The sequence below is a fragment of the Falco naumanni genome, chromosome 11, assembly GCF_017639655.2.
Source record: "Falco naumanni isolate bFalNau1 chromosome 11, bFalNau1.pat, whole genome shotgun sequence".
In the NCBI taxonomy this organism is placed as follows: domain Eukaryota; kingdom Metazoa; phylum Chordata; class Aves; order Falconiformes; family Falconidae; genus Falco; species Falco naumanni.
Window position 1 is genome coordinate 23,110,084 of NC_054064.1, and position 18,793 is coordinate 23,128,876.

The 18,793-nt window shown below is 44.0% G+C and overlaps 1 protein-coding gene across 14 annotated transcripts in view; it reads left to right on the forward strand.

The window, feature by feature from the left end:
• PTPRF (protein tyrosine phosphatase receptor type F) overlaps positions 1-18,793 on the forward strand; it is a 391,845-nt gene that overhangs the window by 284,888 nt on the left and 88,164 nt on the right. For all 14 annotated transcript variants that reach the window (XM_040609901.1, XM_040609900.1, XM_040609907.1 and 11 more), the window contains one exon: positions 13,646-13,756. In XM_040609901.1, coding sequence (XP_040465835.1) covers positions 13,646-13,756 — 111 coding nt within the window. The remainder of the gene's footprint in view (positions 1-13,645; positions 13,757-18,793) is intronic.

Below are 18,793 nucleotides of genomic sequence, written 5' to 3' on the forward strand. Positions count from 1 at the left end.
GCTCTGGGGCCTTCAGGTGGGTGTTTGAACTTGCATGCAGTCAGATCATGTGCCCAAGGGGGCTCTGAACATCAGTTTCTAGAGGTCTGTTCATCTTCTGTCAAGATACTGAAGAGTTTGTGGTTTAAAGACAACGAAGCTGTCATCCTAGGCTCTTTTAACCCCAGAGGACTGGTGTCTTTGTCAGGAGCAAATACACAATTTATAAATGTGCTGTGTATCCTACTGTCCCTCATTTACTAATTACATCTATATGTGTGTACATGCATTTTTCTCATTAAACCTTCTGACAATTAGCATGAGTTAATACATTTAGAGGGCTTTTCCCACTTTTCTCCTGAATACGTAGATCTTTCCTCCCAAGTAATGCTTAATTCTTTTTTAGGTCCAGCTCTTGGGTAGTTTTGTTAGTAGGTGTTGGGCTAATTGCTGTAGAGATGAGAACACAAATAAATACAAGTTTTCATCTCCATTATCACAGATCAAGGCAAAAGCAAGGTCTCTGACTCATGCTTGTTGTAGCCCTTGTTCATCTTGCTAGTACTTCCCACCTCTTGTGGAGAGGCTGCTTTTCTGCAAATGCAGTGACTCAGGACAACTCCTTGTTCTCCCCCAGGGTGCAAGTCATTGCCTCACAGTCGCTGACACCGGATCTAAGGCCAGCTTTGGGCTGGGAAGCTTCCCCAGCATGATAACTTGTTTAAAACCTGTTCCGCTGAACTGATTTAAAACTGTCCAGACATTGTAGTATTACAGGTGATGTGCGTATGAGTTCTAGCAGCAAGGGTCAGTGCTACACCTCTAACCAGGTGTTAAAATCAGTTGATCATGTGGCAGAAACTCTCAATATAGATCAGATTGTGCTGGTGCTTCACAGTTCTTTTGTAAAGATTCTTGGATCGCAAGCTCCTGAAGACTTCAGAGCAACTCCGATTGTATTCGTACTCTCAAAGCTCTTGAATTCTTCCAGTGAGTTTCATAGTTAAAGAATTCTCTTTCACCTTGCTCTTCAGAAAACTCAGGAACAAAATGTCAAATTGGAATAAATAACTGTTCTGAATGTTAACATACAGTTATCTTTGCCATGTAAGGAAACTTCAGAAATTCAGGGAGTATTGTCATCTTTCATCTAATAAAGAACTTGGTCTTAAAACAAGGATCGTTCTTTTCTAATCATCAATTAAATGAGTTACAGAACCATGCCCTACACCCTAGTGTGGCTTTCAGGCAACTAACTGCAAGTGAAGTATTGGAGAGGGCTCTGCAGCTAATTTCAGTCACTCTGTGGAAAAGTGTAGGTGCCTCTAACAAAGAAGCAATAGGAGCCAGCTCACCACATCATCTTGCTGCATTTATGCTTCTCAGAGTTACCAGCAAGCATTTTCATTTTAGTCTTGATCCTATAGGTAGAAGCACTGCTTGTTTGGAAACAAAAGGAATACCCAACATACACAGAGCAAATTTGCAAAAAGAAGTGGTGCCTGTCCTAGTGAAATGGCAGTGCTGGCTATATCCTGCTTCACTGATAATAACCAGCAGTCAGTACTCGGTGGAAGACGTTCAGGTCCTTGGAAGAAACACCTCTGAGTGCAGGCATCAGATGGGTATCAACTTGGGACAAGATGTTTAAGGATAGCCCAAAAGAATGAGGATTAGGGACTATTACCCAAAAGGGTGAGAAAACCCACATGAGGATGGGTCCTGTCTCAGAGAGGACTGACTGGGCAAGGATCGAAATTTTGTGCCCTGGAAGAACCTGTACTGCACATCTGGGTCTTGCTGTGTGAGGCACACGCAGCAGTGATGGTCCACGCAGACTGCCTACTGCAATCTTTTCTGTAGTACTTTCATTTCTGAAAATAGTTTCCCCGAAAACTGTGTTAGGAAGTAGCCAACTCAGTGTTGCGCTGCCCTAGTGCCCAGTTGCAGCCAGCAAGAGCCTTGGCTTCTCTGTTTCATGTTGCTTTGGAGTGATTTTTTTGGTGGTTTAGGTTCCTACAAGAGAATGGTGTGTTGATAAGTTTGGGGTGAGTTTGTGTCAAGAGAGTGAAAGTCCCTTCTCCAACAGACCCTCTCCTCCACACTGGGAAATACTGAGGCACATAATCCCATGGGGTTTTCCAGTGTGTCATCCTATGTTTTGCCTTGCTTTGGGTGCCTGGCTGTGTGCTTTCGGTACACAGAGGATGTCAGGATCGGCGTTCATTCCTGACTGAAGTGAATGTAGGGGATGTTATTCAGTGACTATTATCATGAAGGGGAAATAAACTCTCCTTCCTTGTAAGTGTTTCAAACCTTTCAAACACAAGGAATTGGGTTTGAAGTTTGATCTTGAGGTGCCCTTTAATAAAGCGGCCTGGTAATCACAGGGCACAGCTTGGCTTAATAACCATTCAAGTGATGGCACCTCCATCACTTGATGGGCTCTTTCATGTTGGCACGTTGTGGTCTTTGTGCTTTGATTTGGTCCCTTTAAGAGACACCCTAAAAGGACAACAGCCAGAGACGCATTGTCATATGATGTGAAGGGCAAATGGAAACTTTTATTCCTTCTGGATGAGGAAATTTGGGGTCCAACAGAAAAGCCTTGTGCACTCGCCGTAGTAGTGTCCTCTGAGTGAAGAGTGAATGTCTTAACTTTGCAAAGGTGAGAGAGACCCAGAACAAACACCGTGCTAAATACAGCAAGCCTGTGCTGCTCCCACAAGGGTTGGCTTACATTTAGAGGCCAGGAGGTTTGGGATTTAATGCAGGAAAAAATGAGCTGGTCACACTTAGGTTTTAGGGAATCTGCTTCAAGTATGCAGTTGCTCCTAGAGCTCTGTGTAGACAATTGTGTATTAGAGAAAGGGTTTAACCTCTACAGGGAGTAGATTTAAAGATTTGCTGCAAATCTTTTCAGTTCTAGGGCAGAACAACAAACCCTATTTCAGCCAGATGAGAGAGAAGGAAGTCCTGTCTCCTGCCCCGTAGGCTTGTGCTCAAAGTCATTGCACCATTCCCATGGGAAGTGACACACTGTGGTGATGCTTTTCTTAACTCTGAGAATTGTGGAAGGGGACAGGGGAAGAGGGGGGATGAGAGGAGGGAGGCCCTAGACCAAACAGAACAAAAATACCACTTGGCAAACTTTCCAAACAGGCTAAAAGAAATAACCCTGTCTTCCGTGGCTGTGCTATTCCATGCGAGTATCTCTGGGTGTAACTGTTCTGTCTAGGGTAGCGGTAGTTACTAACATAGATAAATAAGCAGCAGATTTATTATTGCAAGAGAGAGATTACCCACAACTTCAGTCACTGCAAGATCTTTCCTGATGCTTCAGTCATCTGTGGATATAAAGTGTCAGAAAATGTAACCAGACATAAAGTTAAAATGGGTTAATGTCATCTTGGCAGAGGAAAATGCTAAAATGAGTAGTTTGAATTGCTGCTTTTGCTTAGAGAAAGGACTCTGCCTAAAGGAAGGGTAGTTACTGGGGAAAAAAAAGTATAAATATTGTAATTACTTTTTAAGAGGCAAGTTAAACATGCTTAAAATATGCCTTCTTTGTATTTACAGAAATTCTTTTCTGTCTTTCTTTCCCATTGGGTGATCATTGTTGTGGATAATGGAATGAGCTGTAAATCTGAGATACACGACACTCTTGTATGCATACTGGTATTTATTAATCAATACACTGAACATGATTTGGCACACTGTGTCCTGTTTAACCCTGTTTTTCTGTCTGTTTAAACTCCTCAGTTTTCTTTGGTAAGTGCTTGGTATTCAGATCCTACAAATCTGCATAAAACCAACACATACCATGGACTGCCTACAGATTTGATCTGCATGAATCTCTCCCTTATACTAACAGCCTTCATGTGTGCAAAATAAGACCAAGGGGACAAAAGTGGGAATTAAAAGGGTTCCCTGCCAATTTGCCAAGCTGGAGTATCTGCCCTTTAATCATGCTTCATTATTGATTGTACACTGAACTCAAGACACTGACCAGTGGATCCTCCACTTGCTAAACACACTGACCTCATAAAACAAACCCTGACAGATCACTGCAACAGGATAACTTAACCTCACTCCCAAAGAAGCCCTCCTTATAAGATACTCTTCATTGTAGCATGTAAAATTATCTCCAGTGCCTTATAAAGAGGGTAGGGATTCCTTTCTCCAGCTAACATCCAAATCAGGCAGGAACAGCAGAGGTCTGGCCAGCATGCCATTGTTACATTACCAGAAACTACCTCATTTCAAAATATTTCTGTATGGAAAGCTAATTCTGCATGACACTGTTTTTTTTTTTGCCGGAGGGAACCTGATGCAAGGGTTATGTGAATGCAGAGAATGCCTCAAAACTGATTTGTTACACTCTCCCCTTAGTTTAATTTCTTTAAGTGAGCAGATTTTGTCCCACTGGTCATTCTAACCTCAAAGCAAAACTGCACCTAGTGCCCGCAACCATGTGCTTTCCACCCCTCCTGCCCAGCACACTCACGGTCACACAGCCCCCAGGTCACCCCCTCCTTGTTCTGTATGAGGAATGAAGGGGCACTGCATCATCTTCCCAACGCTCCCTCCATCTCAACTGCTTGAACAGTGGTGTGGATGAATGCAAGTGGTGAGGCCAGCCAGCAATGCCACCTCAGCAGCTTAGTTTGGCCCCGGTTCATAAGGGTGGTGGCTTTAATGGCAAGATGCAGGGTTGGATGCTGCAGTCCTGGAAGCAGTGAGCTTTACTAACCTCCTGAGAGTGTCACTCTGACTTTTATCGCACATCAGTTTCTTTTTGTTTATTCCTGTCGCGCTAATACAAATTCTAGCTTTAAAAAAAACTTTCTGCTTTTTAGTTATAATTTCCTTTCCTCTTTGTACTAATGCTTCTCTCTAATCTTATTTGCATTCAAATTACCTCACCAGGTGGTACACCGATCAGAGGTAAGAATGCTGAAATGTGCCTCCAGTTGTCACGTCACTCCATCTCCTGTCTGCCTTGTCCCTTCTCCTCTGGTGTTTCTCATCTCCAGCTTTTACTCTCAGCCCTAACTGCCAGCGCTCTCGCTCATTTGCACTCTCCCACTAGTGTGTTTTTTTTGATTGGTTTCTAGCGTGATTTCTTGTAGACTCATCCATTGCGATTTTGCACTGTTGAAAGGGGGTTATTCAACGGAAAGTTTGCAAACTGGAAAATGGGCCCTGGCCTTTCCGCCACAGGAGGGTTGACATCTCCTGCAGCTCCTGCAAGTCTCTGAACTTCCCACAGCGTTGTGGCCTCTAAGGTTTTGTGTCTAGGTGGTTTTAGATGGATTGCTTTGGTGTAAGTGTAAGGAGGTAACATTTTCACAAGAGAACAGTCACGTTCTTCACTGCTGCTGCTGCTGGTCATGAAACCCCAATCAGAGGGAGATAAATTCTTGAAAGTTTGAGCAAATCTGGCTCTGGAATAAGGAGCACATTTGTTTGCATTCTTCATGTTTGCCTTTCAAGTGTGCTGACCCTCTAACGTGGCAACAGAGTGGAAAACCACTGCCCCAGACTCCCCTTCCTGAGCCAGTCATGCTGATGTTGCTTTGCAGTGCAAAGATTTGTTTTAAATAGATGAATAAGAAGTACATCTGGCTACTTTAAGCCTTCATTAATTAAACCCACCCTTGGTTTGACAGCCCAGTGTGCACAGTCCCGGGCTACTTTTCACAGGCTGTATGCACCAGTAATGACTTTCCAATTGGAGTGTTGTCTTTTCTAGCCTAAACACTCAAAGCTGTCTCTTTAGATTAACTTTAGCATGTTAATCAGTGTTACATGCTAAGGCCGTTCTGAATTCTCTTGTGATTTTGATTACCCCTGTTGACTGACCCCTGGATTTCTCGGCGGAATGACTACCACCTACAAATCAACACGACCTTGTTCGTGCAGTTTTCCCCCTTCTCTCCTTTCCTCCCCCTTTTCCCTGAATCACTGCTGGAAGTTAATAATCTGACTCTTTGGAACTGGTTCTGTTGCTGGGGGTTAATGTTTTCAGCTCCTGTTAAGTGATTTTAGAGTAAATGTGAATTGCCGTTTGACGCGTATTTTCATTAAGTTGCCTCTGTAGCAAATCTGGGTCAGGGAAAAAGACTGCAAACCTTATTTCGATATGAATGGGCTTATATATCTGTCATTCCTCCCTTTGGAACACTGGAGATTGACAGCTGTGATGTTACAAGCTCCTTAAACTATTTCTTCATCTCCTATTTCTACTGCAAATCCTAAAATGAAATGACAGATTGAATGCTAACTAGCCGAGTGTTCTGAGCTCCCAGCCATGCACGCTGAGTGCGCAGCCATCCCAGGACCTCCCTGCGCGCCCGCCCTAGCTGATGACATTAGTGACTCAGCACCAGAACCACGTGGATGCTCCATACGTCCTGCTTGGGAACTGAACGCATCTCTGTGAAAACAACCATCCATCTCATAAAACATAAGTTCCCCGCACCCCCACCCCTCCTTCCCACCCCTGTTTGAGTCCTGATGAGGTATTTTAAGAATGTTCTTGACATTATTTAAAATATGTGTCCTGTTTGAATGTCAAAGATGACATTTCTGTGAGAGCAAACTGAAGCCACGTGCTGCTCTCTGGCTTCTCCCAGAGGATTTCTGTCAGCCTCTAATGCCTTTTATTTAAAATGGAGGTCATTGAATTTCTAAAGATAACGACAGATTAGATGAAAGTGCTTTTATGATGGTGAGGTTGTGTCCATGTAGAAGTGACTGTTCTGCCATGTTCTATACCCAGCTGCACTCTTGTTCCTCATTAAGGTAAGTTTGATGCTTTGGAATCCATTAATTCGGTCTGAAAGGAAGGGTGAACTAATGACCCTTAACAAACACTTTTGGTAATAAAGTTGTGGGGGGAAGGGGTGGCTTTGGTTTGATTTAATTGTTGCTGTGACTGTGTTGCTAGGAGTTGTGTGTCTGGAGTACTTGAGAGGTTCGAGCATTACCCAGAGCAGCAGAGAACCCACTCACAGGGAGCAGTGTGTGGTTAGTGAGAGGATAGCCTGAGAAATTCTACCATGCACCCCTCCGGAGAGGATGAAATTTTTCTCTCTAAATGCCTCATTTGACCTTACCCTCATACACTTGGTCCTTTCTGTTCAAGACATCTCTGGCTTCCCTGAAATGGGAGGAGCTCCCATTTATAATTCAGAATCTCCATTTGCAGCTTCACTCTTTACCCCTCTGGGACTGCCCCAGGTAGTAATTTAATCTTGAAATCCCTGTTTATTCATCAGGAGGACATGGAGCTGGCAGATGCCCGCCAGGTTAGGCAATATCTAGTTTCTTAAGGTGACCCACAGACAGTATCAGCGAATCCATGTTTAAGCAAGTTCTGCCCCATTCTTGTTTCCAAAGTAGAATATAAGATGTTCATTTCCAGCATTTCTCTGGAGTTGAACTCACTCAAACTTTTTGAAACCTAGCTGCATTTTCCTGCCCTGGACTGTAAAAGAAAGCAGGGCACAGTTGTTTCTGGTGGGTGCTGGACTGAACAGGCATTAGATTGGATACACATGAGGAGGTAAAGAAATACCATCATCTCAGGCATTATCCCTCTCCAGTCAGATTTATTTGTTACTTTTCTGTCACCACAGGAAATATCTGAGGTTCCTAAACATAAGAGTATTGCTTCCCTGCAGACGTCAGCGTAGCAGAGGTCTGTCTGAATTAACTTTAGATCAGCTCACTTGGGTGTCAGAAGCTGTCTGGGAAGCCAGGTAAACACCCGCACCAACTTCTGTATAGCTGCAGCTAAACCTTTTCCAGTCCCAAGCAAGCTGGTTTAAATATAGCTCCAGTATTTTGATGCTGTTCTGCGAGCTGGAGCATAAAGCTATCCAAAGAGATTAGAGAAAGCTCAAAGAATTTTGCTGTCTCTTTTTGAGCACGTGTTTGTACATTTGATTGCACTTTGTATATGATAGGATTTTTACATGTTTCTTGAGCTTTTCCAGTCAGAAAAAAAAAAAAAAAGCAAAAGGAAAACAATTTAAAAATGAGAAGATAACGCTTGCAGGAGCAGACAGTGTCGGGGGGAGGTTGGGTGGGGTAGTGCCTGGAAATGTTTGTAATGCCATGTTTCTTACTGTCGGGATTCAGATTGACTCATGTCCCTTTAGAAGCACACAGGCGTTACTGCGTATTTGACAGTGCTGTAGTTTTGCTTCTGATGCAGAGTCCCCCGAGATTTTCTGTACCTGCTGGTGAAAGATCAGAGCGTCCTGAAACTCCGCTAAGAGGAGATCTTGTGCTGCCGAGCACGTCGGGTCTCCTCTACTCCCTCTCTGACTGAGCCCGACTCGGTGGCAGCAGTTGGGAGCTATCAGGAGCTGCCTCTGGTGCACAGGAGAGTGATTCCTCCGCCCTTGCATGCCCGTCACCAGCCTCTCAGGCATCATAACCGTAATGAACACTAACAATGAAAATATATTTGTAGTTATCTTGTTTTGCATAATTGGCAGTGATGATGGCTGGTGGAGGCTAGGTGCAATCCTCTGTGGCAGCTGGGAGATGCTGCTGTTATAAATTACAAAAAATAGTGAAGATGAGAAATGCTTATTTTCATTATTAGGGACTCTTGCATGGGTTTGGTGTCTTTCAGTTTTTCACAGCTCCCACAGCGAGTGTTGGTTATCTCAGGCAGCAGCCAGGGTGTCAGAGTCCAACTCGGTCATTGTCAGGGCTTCACCATGTCTCTTTCTCCACCATATTCATATTTACGGGTCCATGTTGGGTCTGGGCTTGCCTCTGGCCCGGCTCCCTGGATTTTATTAGGAAAATTCACTTTCTCTGTGAGGGAATTTTTTAGCAGAAGGGGGATTGGGACCCACACCTGAGCACTGGCTGAAAGGGTGGCCAAGAATACTGCTTCAGGAAAAGTCAGGTGGTGTTTCTGTGGAGGAAGCTGGTGGAAAGGAGGGGCTTGAGGTAGCCAGGTACTGTAGTGTGCAGGATGGGCAAAATTTCCTTCTTCCCTGGATGGAATGGCCCTGGTCAGGTTCATTTATATCTGCATTGCACATCGTTTCCTTAAATGAGTGCTGTGACTGCAGACTGGTTCCTCTGACTTTTGGGTACTTACGGGAGCATTTCATTCCATGTCTAATTTTATAACCAGGGCAAAAGGTCAGTCCTCCTGCTCTGAACCAGAGGGACTGATGTTGTGAATACCCTGCTAGAGAAATGGAGCTGCTCCCACTGCTGGGGATGGAGCTTTGACCCAAACAGATAAAGAAGAGTGTCACCCAAAGAGCTGCTGTGTTTAGCTCAGTGCGGTGCTCTCTGGGAAAAAAGAGCACAAGCACTCGATGGGCTACGGAGCAGGATTTCAGAGAGATCAGTTTGTATGGCAGCTTGGAGCTTTTTACATTTGGCTTGTCACCTAGAGAAGAGAGTGACAAGCCCTCCGTGGCATAGCAGTGCCCAGCACTGCCAAGAAGCAGCCCTTATCAGGATCTACCTTCCCCATGCTCTCTCTGTGCAGTACACTTTATAAATGCTTCTTTTAACCACTGTCACTGCAACTAATGATTCTGCCTGAGCACAAATATATTTGAATAGATAAGTATCTTGGAGAGCTGCTAACAGGGCTGCTATCTGTGCCTGAGTTTAAAGAGCAAAAGAAAAAGCTAGGAGAGGAGGGAAGGGACTGACAAGGAGAGATCATCACAAAGTAAAGAAGCTGTAAGGGATGCTTGTCAGTCAGCAGGGCCAGCTCCTGCCCTCAACTCCAGAAAGCTCTGCCTTGTCACCATTCTGCGCTGGAGAGCAGCCAGGGGTTTTTCTCAGGAACTGTCAGCTCCCTGGTAAGCTGAGATGTGTTATCAGGAACAGATCTGAGCTGCAAGCAAGATTGACAGGACATCACAGCATGGTGAGGAGTGGCTGCCCCTCTTTTGCTGGAGCCCTGCTGTGGTTCAGGGTGCCTAGGCGGCAGTGGAGGTCGAGTGGTGCTCAGCAGGGAAAAGTTTTGCTCTGATGCACGTGTACTACTGCAGAGCCCCACAAGCTCCCAAACAAGCTGTTTGCTGCTCCTCTCCATACCCATAGGCATGTCCTGATGGTAGATGGTCCTCATGTGTCCAGTGAAACCACGCTGTCTGATTCCACATCAGGACTCAGCCATGCAAACGAGAACAAGGCACTAGAGCACCGCAGGAGTCCGTATGAGAAGTCTGCAGTAACATCCCATGTGAACAAGCCCTTGGCAACTTGTGCAACATAAATCCCAAATTAAATACTAAAAGTAAATCGGCCTTCCTAGCCCTGGTTTGCAGAGGTGCAGAAGATTGTAAGATGAGATGTTGACAGGGCTAGGAATAGAAATCGGGTCCTTTTCACTTCTCAGGGCAAAGAATTCACTGCACTTTTGAGGATCTGGATGCAGCTTCAGTGAACATCAGGGAACAGAGCTACTCAGAACTCAGGCCTTTCTTTCCTGTAGCTCCTTATGTCCTGTCCAGCCTAGACTTGAACCCTCCAAGAGATGAAGCTGTTGTCTTTCTCTGGAATGACTACAATAGGGCCTGGAGCAATTTTATGCATCACAAGTTTTTCCCAAGACTCAGATGCATTTGTGTCTGCAGGTTTCTGATCCCAGCAACATCTGAGCTTATCTTTATTCATGAATTTCTGTACCCTGAGATATCCGACACTTTTCTGTAACCATCACTTAGTTGTAGGTTATTCTTCAAGAAAACCCCTGTAGTACCACTGACTGCCGTCAGTTTACTATGATCCTTCCACTTTCTGCTGGCTGTCAGCTGTAACGTGGGATCTATATGTTTGTCTAATGATGATTTATTGCAGTAACTGTTTTCTTTCTGGTTCAGTTGAGAGGTTTACATTAACTCCCTTCTGCTTTCTGGGTTCTCTCTTGCTTCTGACGCACCATAGTTTGAATAGCTGTGCCAACCCAGAAAAAAAAGAGGATTCCTTGCCCAGTGTCCATAAGCAGCTTGCAGGCAGTTGCTGACACATTACATGTTTATAGTATGATTCTCGAAATTGGTCTGTGTTGGCTGCAGAACTGGCAGGCAATAACAGCATGTAATCTGAAACTCCCCTCCGCCTTAATTCTCTTCATCCTGTTATGTTTTCCTCTTCTCTCTCCAGCGCTGATGTTGAGATCCCTAGACGTAAAAAATAGTTTGACTAACTGACGTTTAAGAGGTGTGGTGATCACAAGTATAAAGGGTATAAGTACCAGTGATATATATTCAGTGGCTAAAAGGGGCATATAAGAATGTATGTGTTCATGGCAGAACTGTCTTAAGGATTTTACTTTTTTCTAGGCAGACATCACTGCCTGTCACCTGAAGCTGGCTCAGCTTTCAGCCCAGCCAGCTGATGAGGGCTACAGGCTAGATCAGAGGTAGGGTCTTCCTTAGGGTGATGACATCCACTCTTTTGTGTTTGTTTTTTTTTAAGTTTGAGTATGTTTTGCAGCAAAGAGCTTTTCCCAGCCAAACTTGATGCAAGCACTAAGAATGAACTCTGCAGCACATGCATGCCCACAGAGTAATGAGCAGAAATTAAGAAGCTAAAAATAAATGGTGAGTTCCAGGAAAATCATCCTGACAGAGAGCATAACCAGGCTGTGGCATCAGTTCCTTGAGGAAGTGGGTGAAAGACCTATCACTTGGCCATGTCAAATGGGATTGGACAGAACACAAGTACATTTACAACAGGGAGCATTCCTGCCCTAGCCCCCAGGGATGCACAAGATAACCTAATAGGTCTTTTCCATTTCTAGATTCTCTGATGCTTTGTGTCTTGTCAATGCTGGGAAGCTTCGTCCTGCTCCACTGCCTGTCATGCTGCTGTCTGCTTGAAGATGTTTTCCCAGACAGCATGTAGAAATTCAGCATTCTCCCTGAATTAAGCAGCAGTGGTCTATAGGCTTTGGCCCGTGGGTGTCCAGAAAGTGCCATGGCTAGGGAAAGCTGGCAGGTCCTTTTGTTACTAGGTGGAAAGACTTTTGCGAACAAGCTTTCTCTGTCTAGCTGAAGCCTCATTTCCAGCACTAATGCAACAATAGGGAGGGCTCTGTACATCATTTTTATTATATGGCAGAACCTGGGGAAGTTCATTTTTCCCCATGACATATAGACTTATGCTACAGTCTCAATTTATCCTTCTAAATAATGTAGGTGGCAGCGGTTGATTCACATTAGTTTTTCTTCTGTTCTGATGATACGAAAAACTGAGTTTGACCTCTGCAGCTTGAACCAGCAAGAGGGGAGAAGGCAATTTCACCAGCTATTCTCAGTGCCTCTCTCAGTGGTCGTTTTGAACCGTGGCAGGCAGAAATGAGTTCAAATCCTTAAAAGCAAAGGGGTTAATGTTTTCTTTTAGTTCAGTATATGGTTTGTGAGCAGAGTTCCCTTACAGGCAATCCTAACCAGCAGAATCTGAGCACTTGGAGGAACTTTAAGAATTATTCCCACATTGCTTGGGCACTAGCCGCTTCAGTGTCTGGGCAATGGCCATTTGCTCCTGCAGTGCCAGCTTGCTGTCATACACATCCCGCATCTATCTTTCTTTGCATCTCCGTCTGTTAGTCTGCATATGGGGCCTGGTTAGAGCAGTTTAGGTGTGACCAATTTTGCAGTCATCTGTGCTAGGCAAGAAGCTGTAGAAAAGACCAGCCTCCCAGGCCAAGTGGCGCTGGGCACTGGTGGAATAATCTGAGCAGATGAGAAAAAACCACATTAGGCCAGCACTCACTTCCACATCATGAGTACCCTGTGTAAATTGCTACTCTGTGTGCTCAGACAATTACTGCGGTTATTTACATGCACCCCTCACGCATCTGACACTTTGGGGGTGGGATCAGATCATGTCCCAAGGAACCTGCAGTCTGGGCTAAGCAACTATTCCTGACCCAAAGCTGGAGGAGCAGGCACTGCTGGAACAAAGCGAGGGTGCCTTTCACATGCGCGCGGTGTGGCAAAATGCCTGTATTGCATTGATGTATATCTTTGATGTGTCAGACTGAGTTTCTAATCTTTTTTTGTCACATATCATGAAATCTGAAAGAACAAGGAGATCACTGACATGGAGGAAGCTGACGAAAAGCGAAGTGTTTTCTCAGAAGGGAATGTCTATTGGAAGGAGGGGTGGTGAGGTGGGAGACGTGGGACTCTGCCAGTTTCTGCAGGAAGGTCGCAATTTGTTGAGCATTTGCTAGGCTTTGTATGCATCAGATAAGAAACAAACAGCTACAGTTAGTGTGCTTTGTGCTTGGCTGTTTTGATTAAAAGCTTATTAAACGTCCTTTTATTCAACAGGAGTTCCATACAAAGCTGTAATTAATATGTGTGTATGTGTATGGTTTTTTCCTTTATTGAAGCAATGAGTATAAGTGGTTGGGGTGGTTCGTAAATGGTTCCCTGTACATTAAAAAAATAACAATAATCTATTTCACAAGCTTCTAACAGCAGACTGGGTACCTTTTGGCTGCATGCTGGTACCCTGTGGGTCCAGGGAACATCACAGTATATTTATCCAGGAAGATATAAAAGCATGAGACATGGCCTTCCTTTTCTGAGGCTGGCTGTTCAGTTACCAGATTTGCCATAACCTGAATTGTCTCTGTCCTCTTGTTTGTATACAGGAGCTCTACAAATAGAGAACAGTGAGGAGTCAGACCAAGGCAAATACGAATGTGTTGCAACCAACAGCGCAGGAACCCGCTACTCTGCCCCAGCTAACCTTTACGTTCGAGGTAAGAGCAGCTTCCACCCAAATAGGTCACTCTCCTCCTGCCCAAAAGGCTCCATGGATTTCAGTGAAGGAGTATGTTACCTGTCTTAGTGCCTTGATCACACTTTGTGGATTGTGTGATGTGGCCTTTGCTCAAAAAACAGCGAGTTGAGTTCAATATGTCTTTGATCCACATTGGGTTTGACTCATGTTTCTGGAAATCTGTTTTTACTGTTTATATGGTGTTACATAAAGTGCTGAAATATGGGCAGAATTGGAATTCCTTTCGTCCTTGAACTCCTTAACTTTGTGTCATAGCTATTTGAACTGGGATCGAGGGGTGCTTAATCCTTTTAGTATAAACTAACCTTTGGCTGGAGGAGTGTAAAACCGGTCATGTGCTGATGAGCCAGAGGTGCTCAGCTATAGGTGAGCTGATACTTAGGCCTCTGCTTTGGAATGTGTATGTTTAAAAACCAAACAGGTTTTTGGAGTTGTCCTGATCTCTCTTATATGCATCGATGATTGAGCCTCTGAGTATTAATGCCTCATACTGGGAACCTGCTGGAAATTAGCTGCAATTCATGTAAAGTGATTTTTCTAATGGTTATGCTATGTTGCCAATTTAAAACTGTTTTCGACATACCAGAATTAACTAGGTTTTACATTAGGACGGTATCCTGCCTACATTTCTCTACATTAAAGGTGTTTGACTTAGCTTGGAAAGAAGCAAGCGCTAAATTCCCTGTACACTTTCTGTTAATTTTGACAAGGCAAAAAAACGTGCTTCTTCATATGAAACTCTGTATAACCAGAGCCACTGGTCAGGAGCCCCTGGGAAACTTAGTTACAGGTTTTCCCAACAAAAGAAAGAAGGTTCATGTGCTGGTACAACCCATTGTTTGTGAGGAAGTTAGAACCAGATTTTATTTCCACATAGTAAATCAGCTGTGTAATAATTAAATCTCATCTTCATTTCTTCCTTCCTCTGTTTTGAAGAAAGAAAATACAATCTTAAAGCTGTATATGCATTGGTTAATATGGAAAGAGGACATGAGAATTTTGAGTCTTCACACACTGTGTGTTTGTTGCTAGGGGTGGCTTCTGGCATTGTTTTCTTTGCTTATTCTGGGGGACTGGTTTTTTATTTTGCAGCATAATTTGGATTATAAGAGTCTTTGGAAGACTGAAGTATCCAATTAAGCATATTCAGAAGATGAAGCTGTATCTATGCAGTGGAATCACTCATTTCACTCTCACGGTGTACATATGGATGATTTTAAACTCCCTGTATTCTTGCAAGTTCATTTTTCAGGCAAGCTGTACTAAAACACATCCCAGATTGTCACTTTGCACTTTGAGGGAAGGGATCCTAGTTACCAGGTTGGCTGTTGTTGCATAGGTTTGTGTGGTTACCCGGCCATTTTGCTGCAGTATTTGGGATGCTTTTGCTTCCTGTGACATGCTCAGACTCTCAATGTTCTGTTTCCAATAGAGCTGTAACTGAAAAAAGGCACAGGAGCTTCAAGAGGTAGAAAAACCTTCTCTTAACAACTTTCTGATTTCTTACTAATGAACATTCTTTATTTAGCAAGTGAATCCTGTAGGACTGAGGAATGTACTGAATTTTGCATTTGGCTTGCTGCTCAGCAAGGTTTGTCCATCCTGTTTGGGCTAGGCATGGGCCATGGATAGTCTACACATGTGAGATGATCCTGACGTTCACCGAAGAAAGCATGTTCTTAGACATATGCTTTACTGTTAACTATCATTTTCTTACACATAAATTTTTGGAACAAGCCTTTTTATTGCACATAATCTTTACAATGTCAGTCTCTAGCCTGTGTGATCCTGATAAAGCTCTGCTGTATATTTAAGACAGGATACCCCATAAATTATTTTCAGATAAAATTCACTGTGCGTACTAGGTCCTAGATGGTATTTGGGCTTACATTTTCTGATAGCAAATGTTCTACAAAAAATTATAATGTTGTTATTCTTCAACAAGGAAGGAAAAAAATGAAAGTGTCTTTCTGAGGTCTAGAGTGCAGAATAAAAGAATCCCTTTTTTTATTCTTGTGATAATCCTACAGGGTTGTCATTAGATGGATCAGTGACTTCCAGTAGGGTCCTCAGAAAGTACCTGCATCTTTTACTAGAGAAGACATTAATTAATGCTGGAGATTGTGTCGGCTGCACTGCCACTGCATGGTGGTTTCATAATGATTGCCATCATTGTATTGAATACCCAAGAAGTTGGCCATTTTCTCGGAAAGCATAGCTGAGCAGCACTGCTGATTTCCACCCTGTGTAGTTCTCAGTACTGCTTGTGCCTGCTCTTATTTACAGCCTACTGGGTTTTTTTAATAGTTCAAATGTTTGTTTGTCTCTTGACTCTTGGGATTTATGGTTTTGATCATGTCCTCCCCTTTTCTAGCCTCCCAGGTAATCCTTTATGAGTGTGCTGTGTTAGAAAGCACAGGCTCATTAGCATCTTTATCATACTTTTCATGCTAACAAAGGAAGATACTGGGTGCTGAGAAGAAGTATCCAGGCGCTGCTCAGGGCTTCCTATATCAATGAAAGAACAGGAGGAGGAAAGAGCAGGCTACACCAGTGTCTTGTCTCTCTGAATTCTTTAGAGCCAGCACTTCTGCACAGATGGACTTCATTAAAAGTTAAAACATTTCCACACCAGGGATTTGTAAAGGAAAATGGATGCATTTTCCTTGAAGCTATTATTTTCATCTTACTAAGCGTGCTGGAAAGCAACCTTCATAAGCCTTCTGCTTCTAGACTGACAGGTCTATCTGTCCGCTGCTGCAGAGTCAGGATGGGGCTGGGGACCAGTGCTGGGAGCTGACTGCCTCCTGCTGCTGCTCTTCAGCCCTCCATGTATGTAGCATTGCAGAAAACATCCCAGACCATCAGAGGAGCAAGAGCAGAGGGAAAGCAAGAGCCGGGAGCATGCCTGAGCAAGGTGGCTGGCTGGGGCATAGCAAGGAATTGGAAGGGGGCACAGTGGCATATTCCTGTCCTGCCCTTTCAGCACAAGCACGCTTGCCATGCTGGCCTGGATGTTTATCGTTACCACCATGAAGGAACGCTCATCTATTTGTGGTCCATGGTTACATGTGCCACAGTGCATCGTAACAGTGATTAGATTTGGGACTTGATGGTGCTGCAGGGAGAAGGGAAGGGAATAGAAACATGTGGAAGATGCGACTCCTCTAATCCAGAGAGCTTACTGTCTAATTTAGCAGCAAAAATCCAAGATGTTGATTCAAGGCATATAAGAAATTGATTTAAGAGTAGAAGGCAGATATGACCTAGTGTGGGGAAAAAAAGGTGGTGTCATTTCATCATGCTCACTGGGAGTATAGTATAATTGCACTGATTCACCTGCGGTATTGGGTTTTTATGAACACATTTCACTCTTCATTTGCCTACAGCTTTCAGACATATCTGCACGAAGAGGAGCATTTTCAGCCAGAAGTCTTGTCCTATGAAATGCCTGTGAAGGCAGTGGCCTGTGTGGTGCTCCCCTCAATGGACACACTGTTATTTAGCACTTTCCCCTGTATGAAAGTTTTTTTCTGCCCTTCTCTTTACACATGGCATTATTTTTTTTCCTGCTTCAGTGAAGCAGATGAGCAAGGAAGACTGTATAAATAGAGTATCCTTATTAATACACTGTGGAGTTCACTAGGTATGTTCCCCAGTGCTGCTTACAGCAATGAGCAATGCAGATTCTATTAGAATAGTACTTAACTGGAGCATTGACTACGTACTTCCCAGCAAATGAGAAATCTCCTGCCCAGTTTTCACTTAAGTGCTGCTTTTCAGGCCTTTAAGGCACAGTCCAGTGGGGTGAGTGCAGCAGGTTCCCTGGCCCAAAATGCTACACGTACTGTAGAGAAGCAGCTCACAGCTGGTTTTAAAGAAAGACTATTTAAAACTGAATTGTCTCCTCCGTCTCCAAATTGCAAACTAGTAAATCAGGATGCAGTTGATAGAAATGGTATTACTGCAAGAATCTGTGGTTTCTTGATCTGCTTTTTGAAAGGCTGGGCTAGTATTTCATTTTGCAGCAGGGAAATTTGCTTGGAGTCTGAAGTTTTATTTGCCAAGTTTCACTAAGGAGGTATCACCCACAATGAAATTAGGATTGTGGCTTTGACCCCTAGCAGTGATTCTCTGCCTCCACAGGGTTTTACACTTGGGGACTTGGTGGTAGCTTAGGCTCAGTCACAGAGGGAGCTCACCAAAATGTCTGTTTGCGACTGTGTGATGCTTATTGCAGTAGGGGCCTTGTGTAAATAATAATTCTGAATGACTGACGTGGGCCTGGAGCAACAAGACTTGAAGCCTTTAAAAAGAACATTTTCTGCTTATGTAATATTAAAACAGCTAAAATAGCAGCAGCAGTCAAAGCTCAAGGCTATTGCCAGAAGAGTAAAAGCTGAGGACGGTGGTCAAACAGTCAGCTACCCAAACTGGGGATGTCTGAAAAATGGCTAAATAACAGGGAATACATTTTTTTACAACCTAGCTATATGCAACTTCAGGCAACGCGCTCCATTAAACCTGCCTCTCGTCAGGGTTGATGGGGGTGACATTACTTGACCAGAGAGGGGCACTGCCAGTGCTTGAGGGCCTGGCAGCCGTCACAGACAAGCAAAGACTGGAGAAAGTTGTGAGGTAGATGCCTGGATGACAGGAAACACAAACAGGCAGTTGAATCAGGCTGGATGACCCAAACTGCTGCTTCGGACAGATGTCTGCCCTGGACCATATGAAGAAGCAAAATCAGACCACAGGGTAACTACCCCTCAGCAGCTGGTATATGGCTGAGGAGGACTACGGGTCTGACGGGCCATGATCTCCACGTGTACACTCTGGGCACTGCTGACCTCAAGATAATGCTGCAATACAGCAATTCAACAGAGAGCAATGACCCTTCGATGAAGAAAGTACACTCCTTTTTATGGGATTTTAGTATTTTTAACTTCATTTCCTCTGCCCCCAGGTGCTGCTCCATGTTGAAGCTACTGCTGTA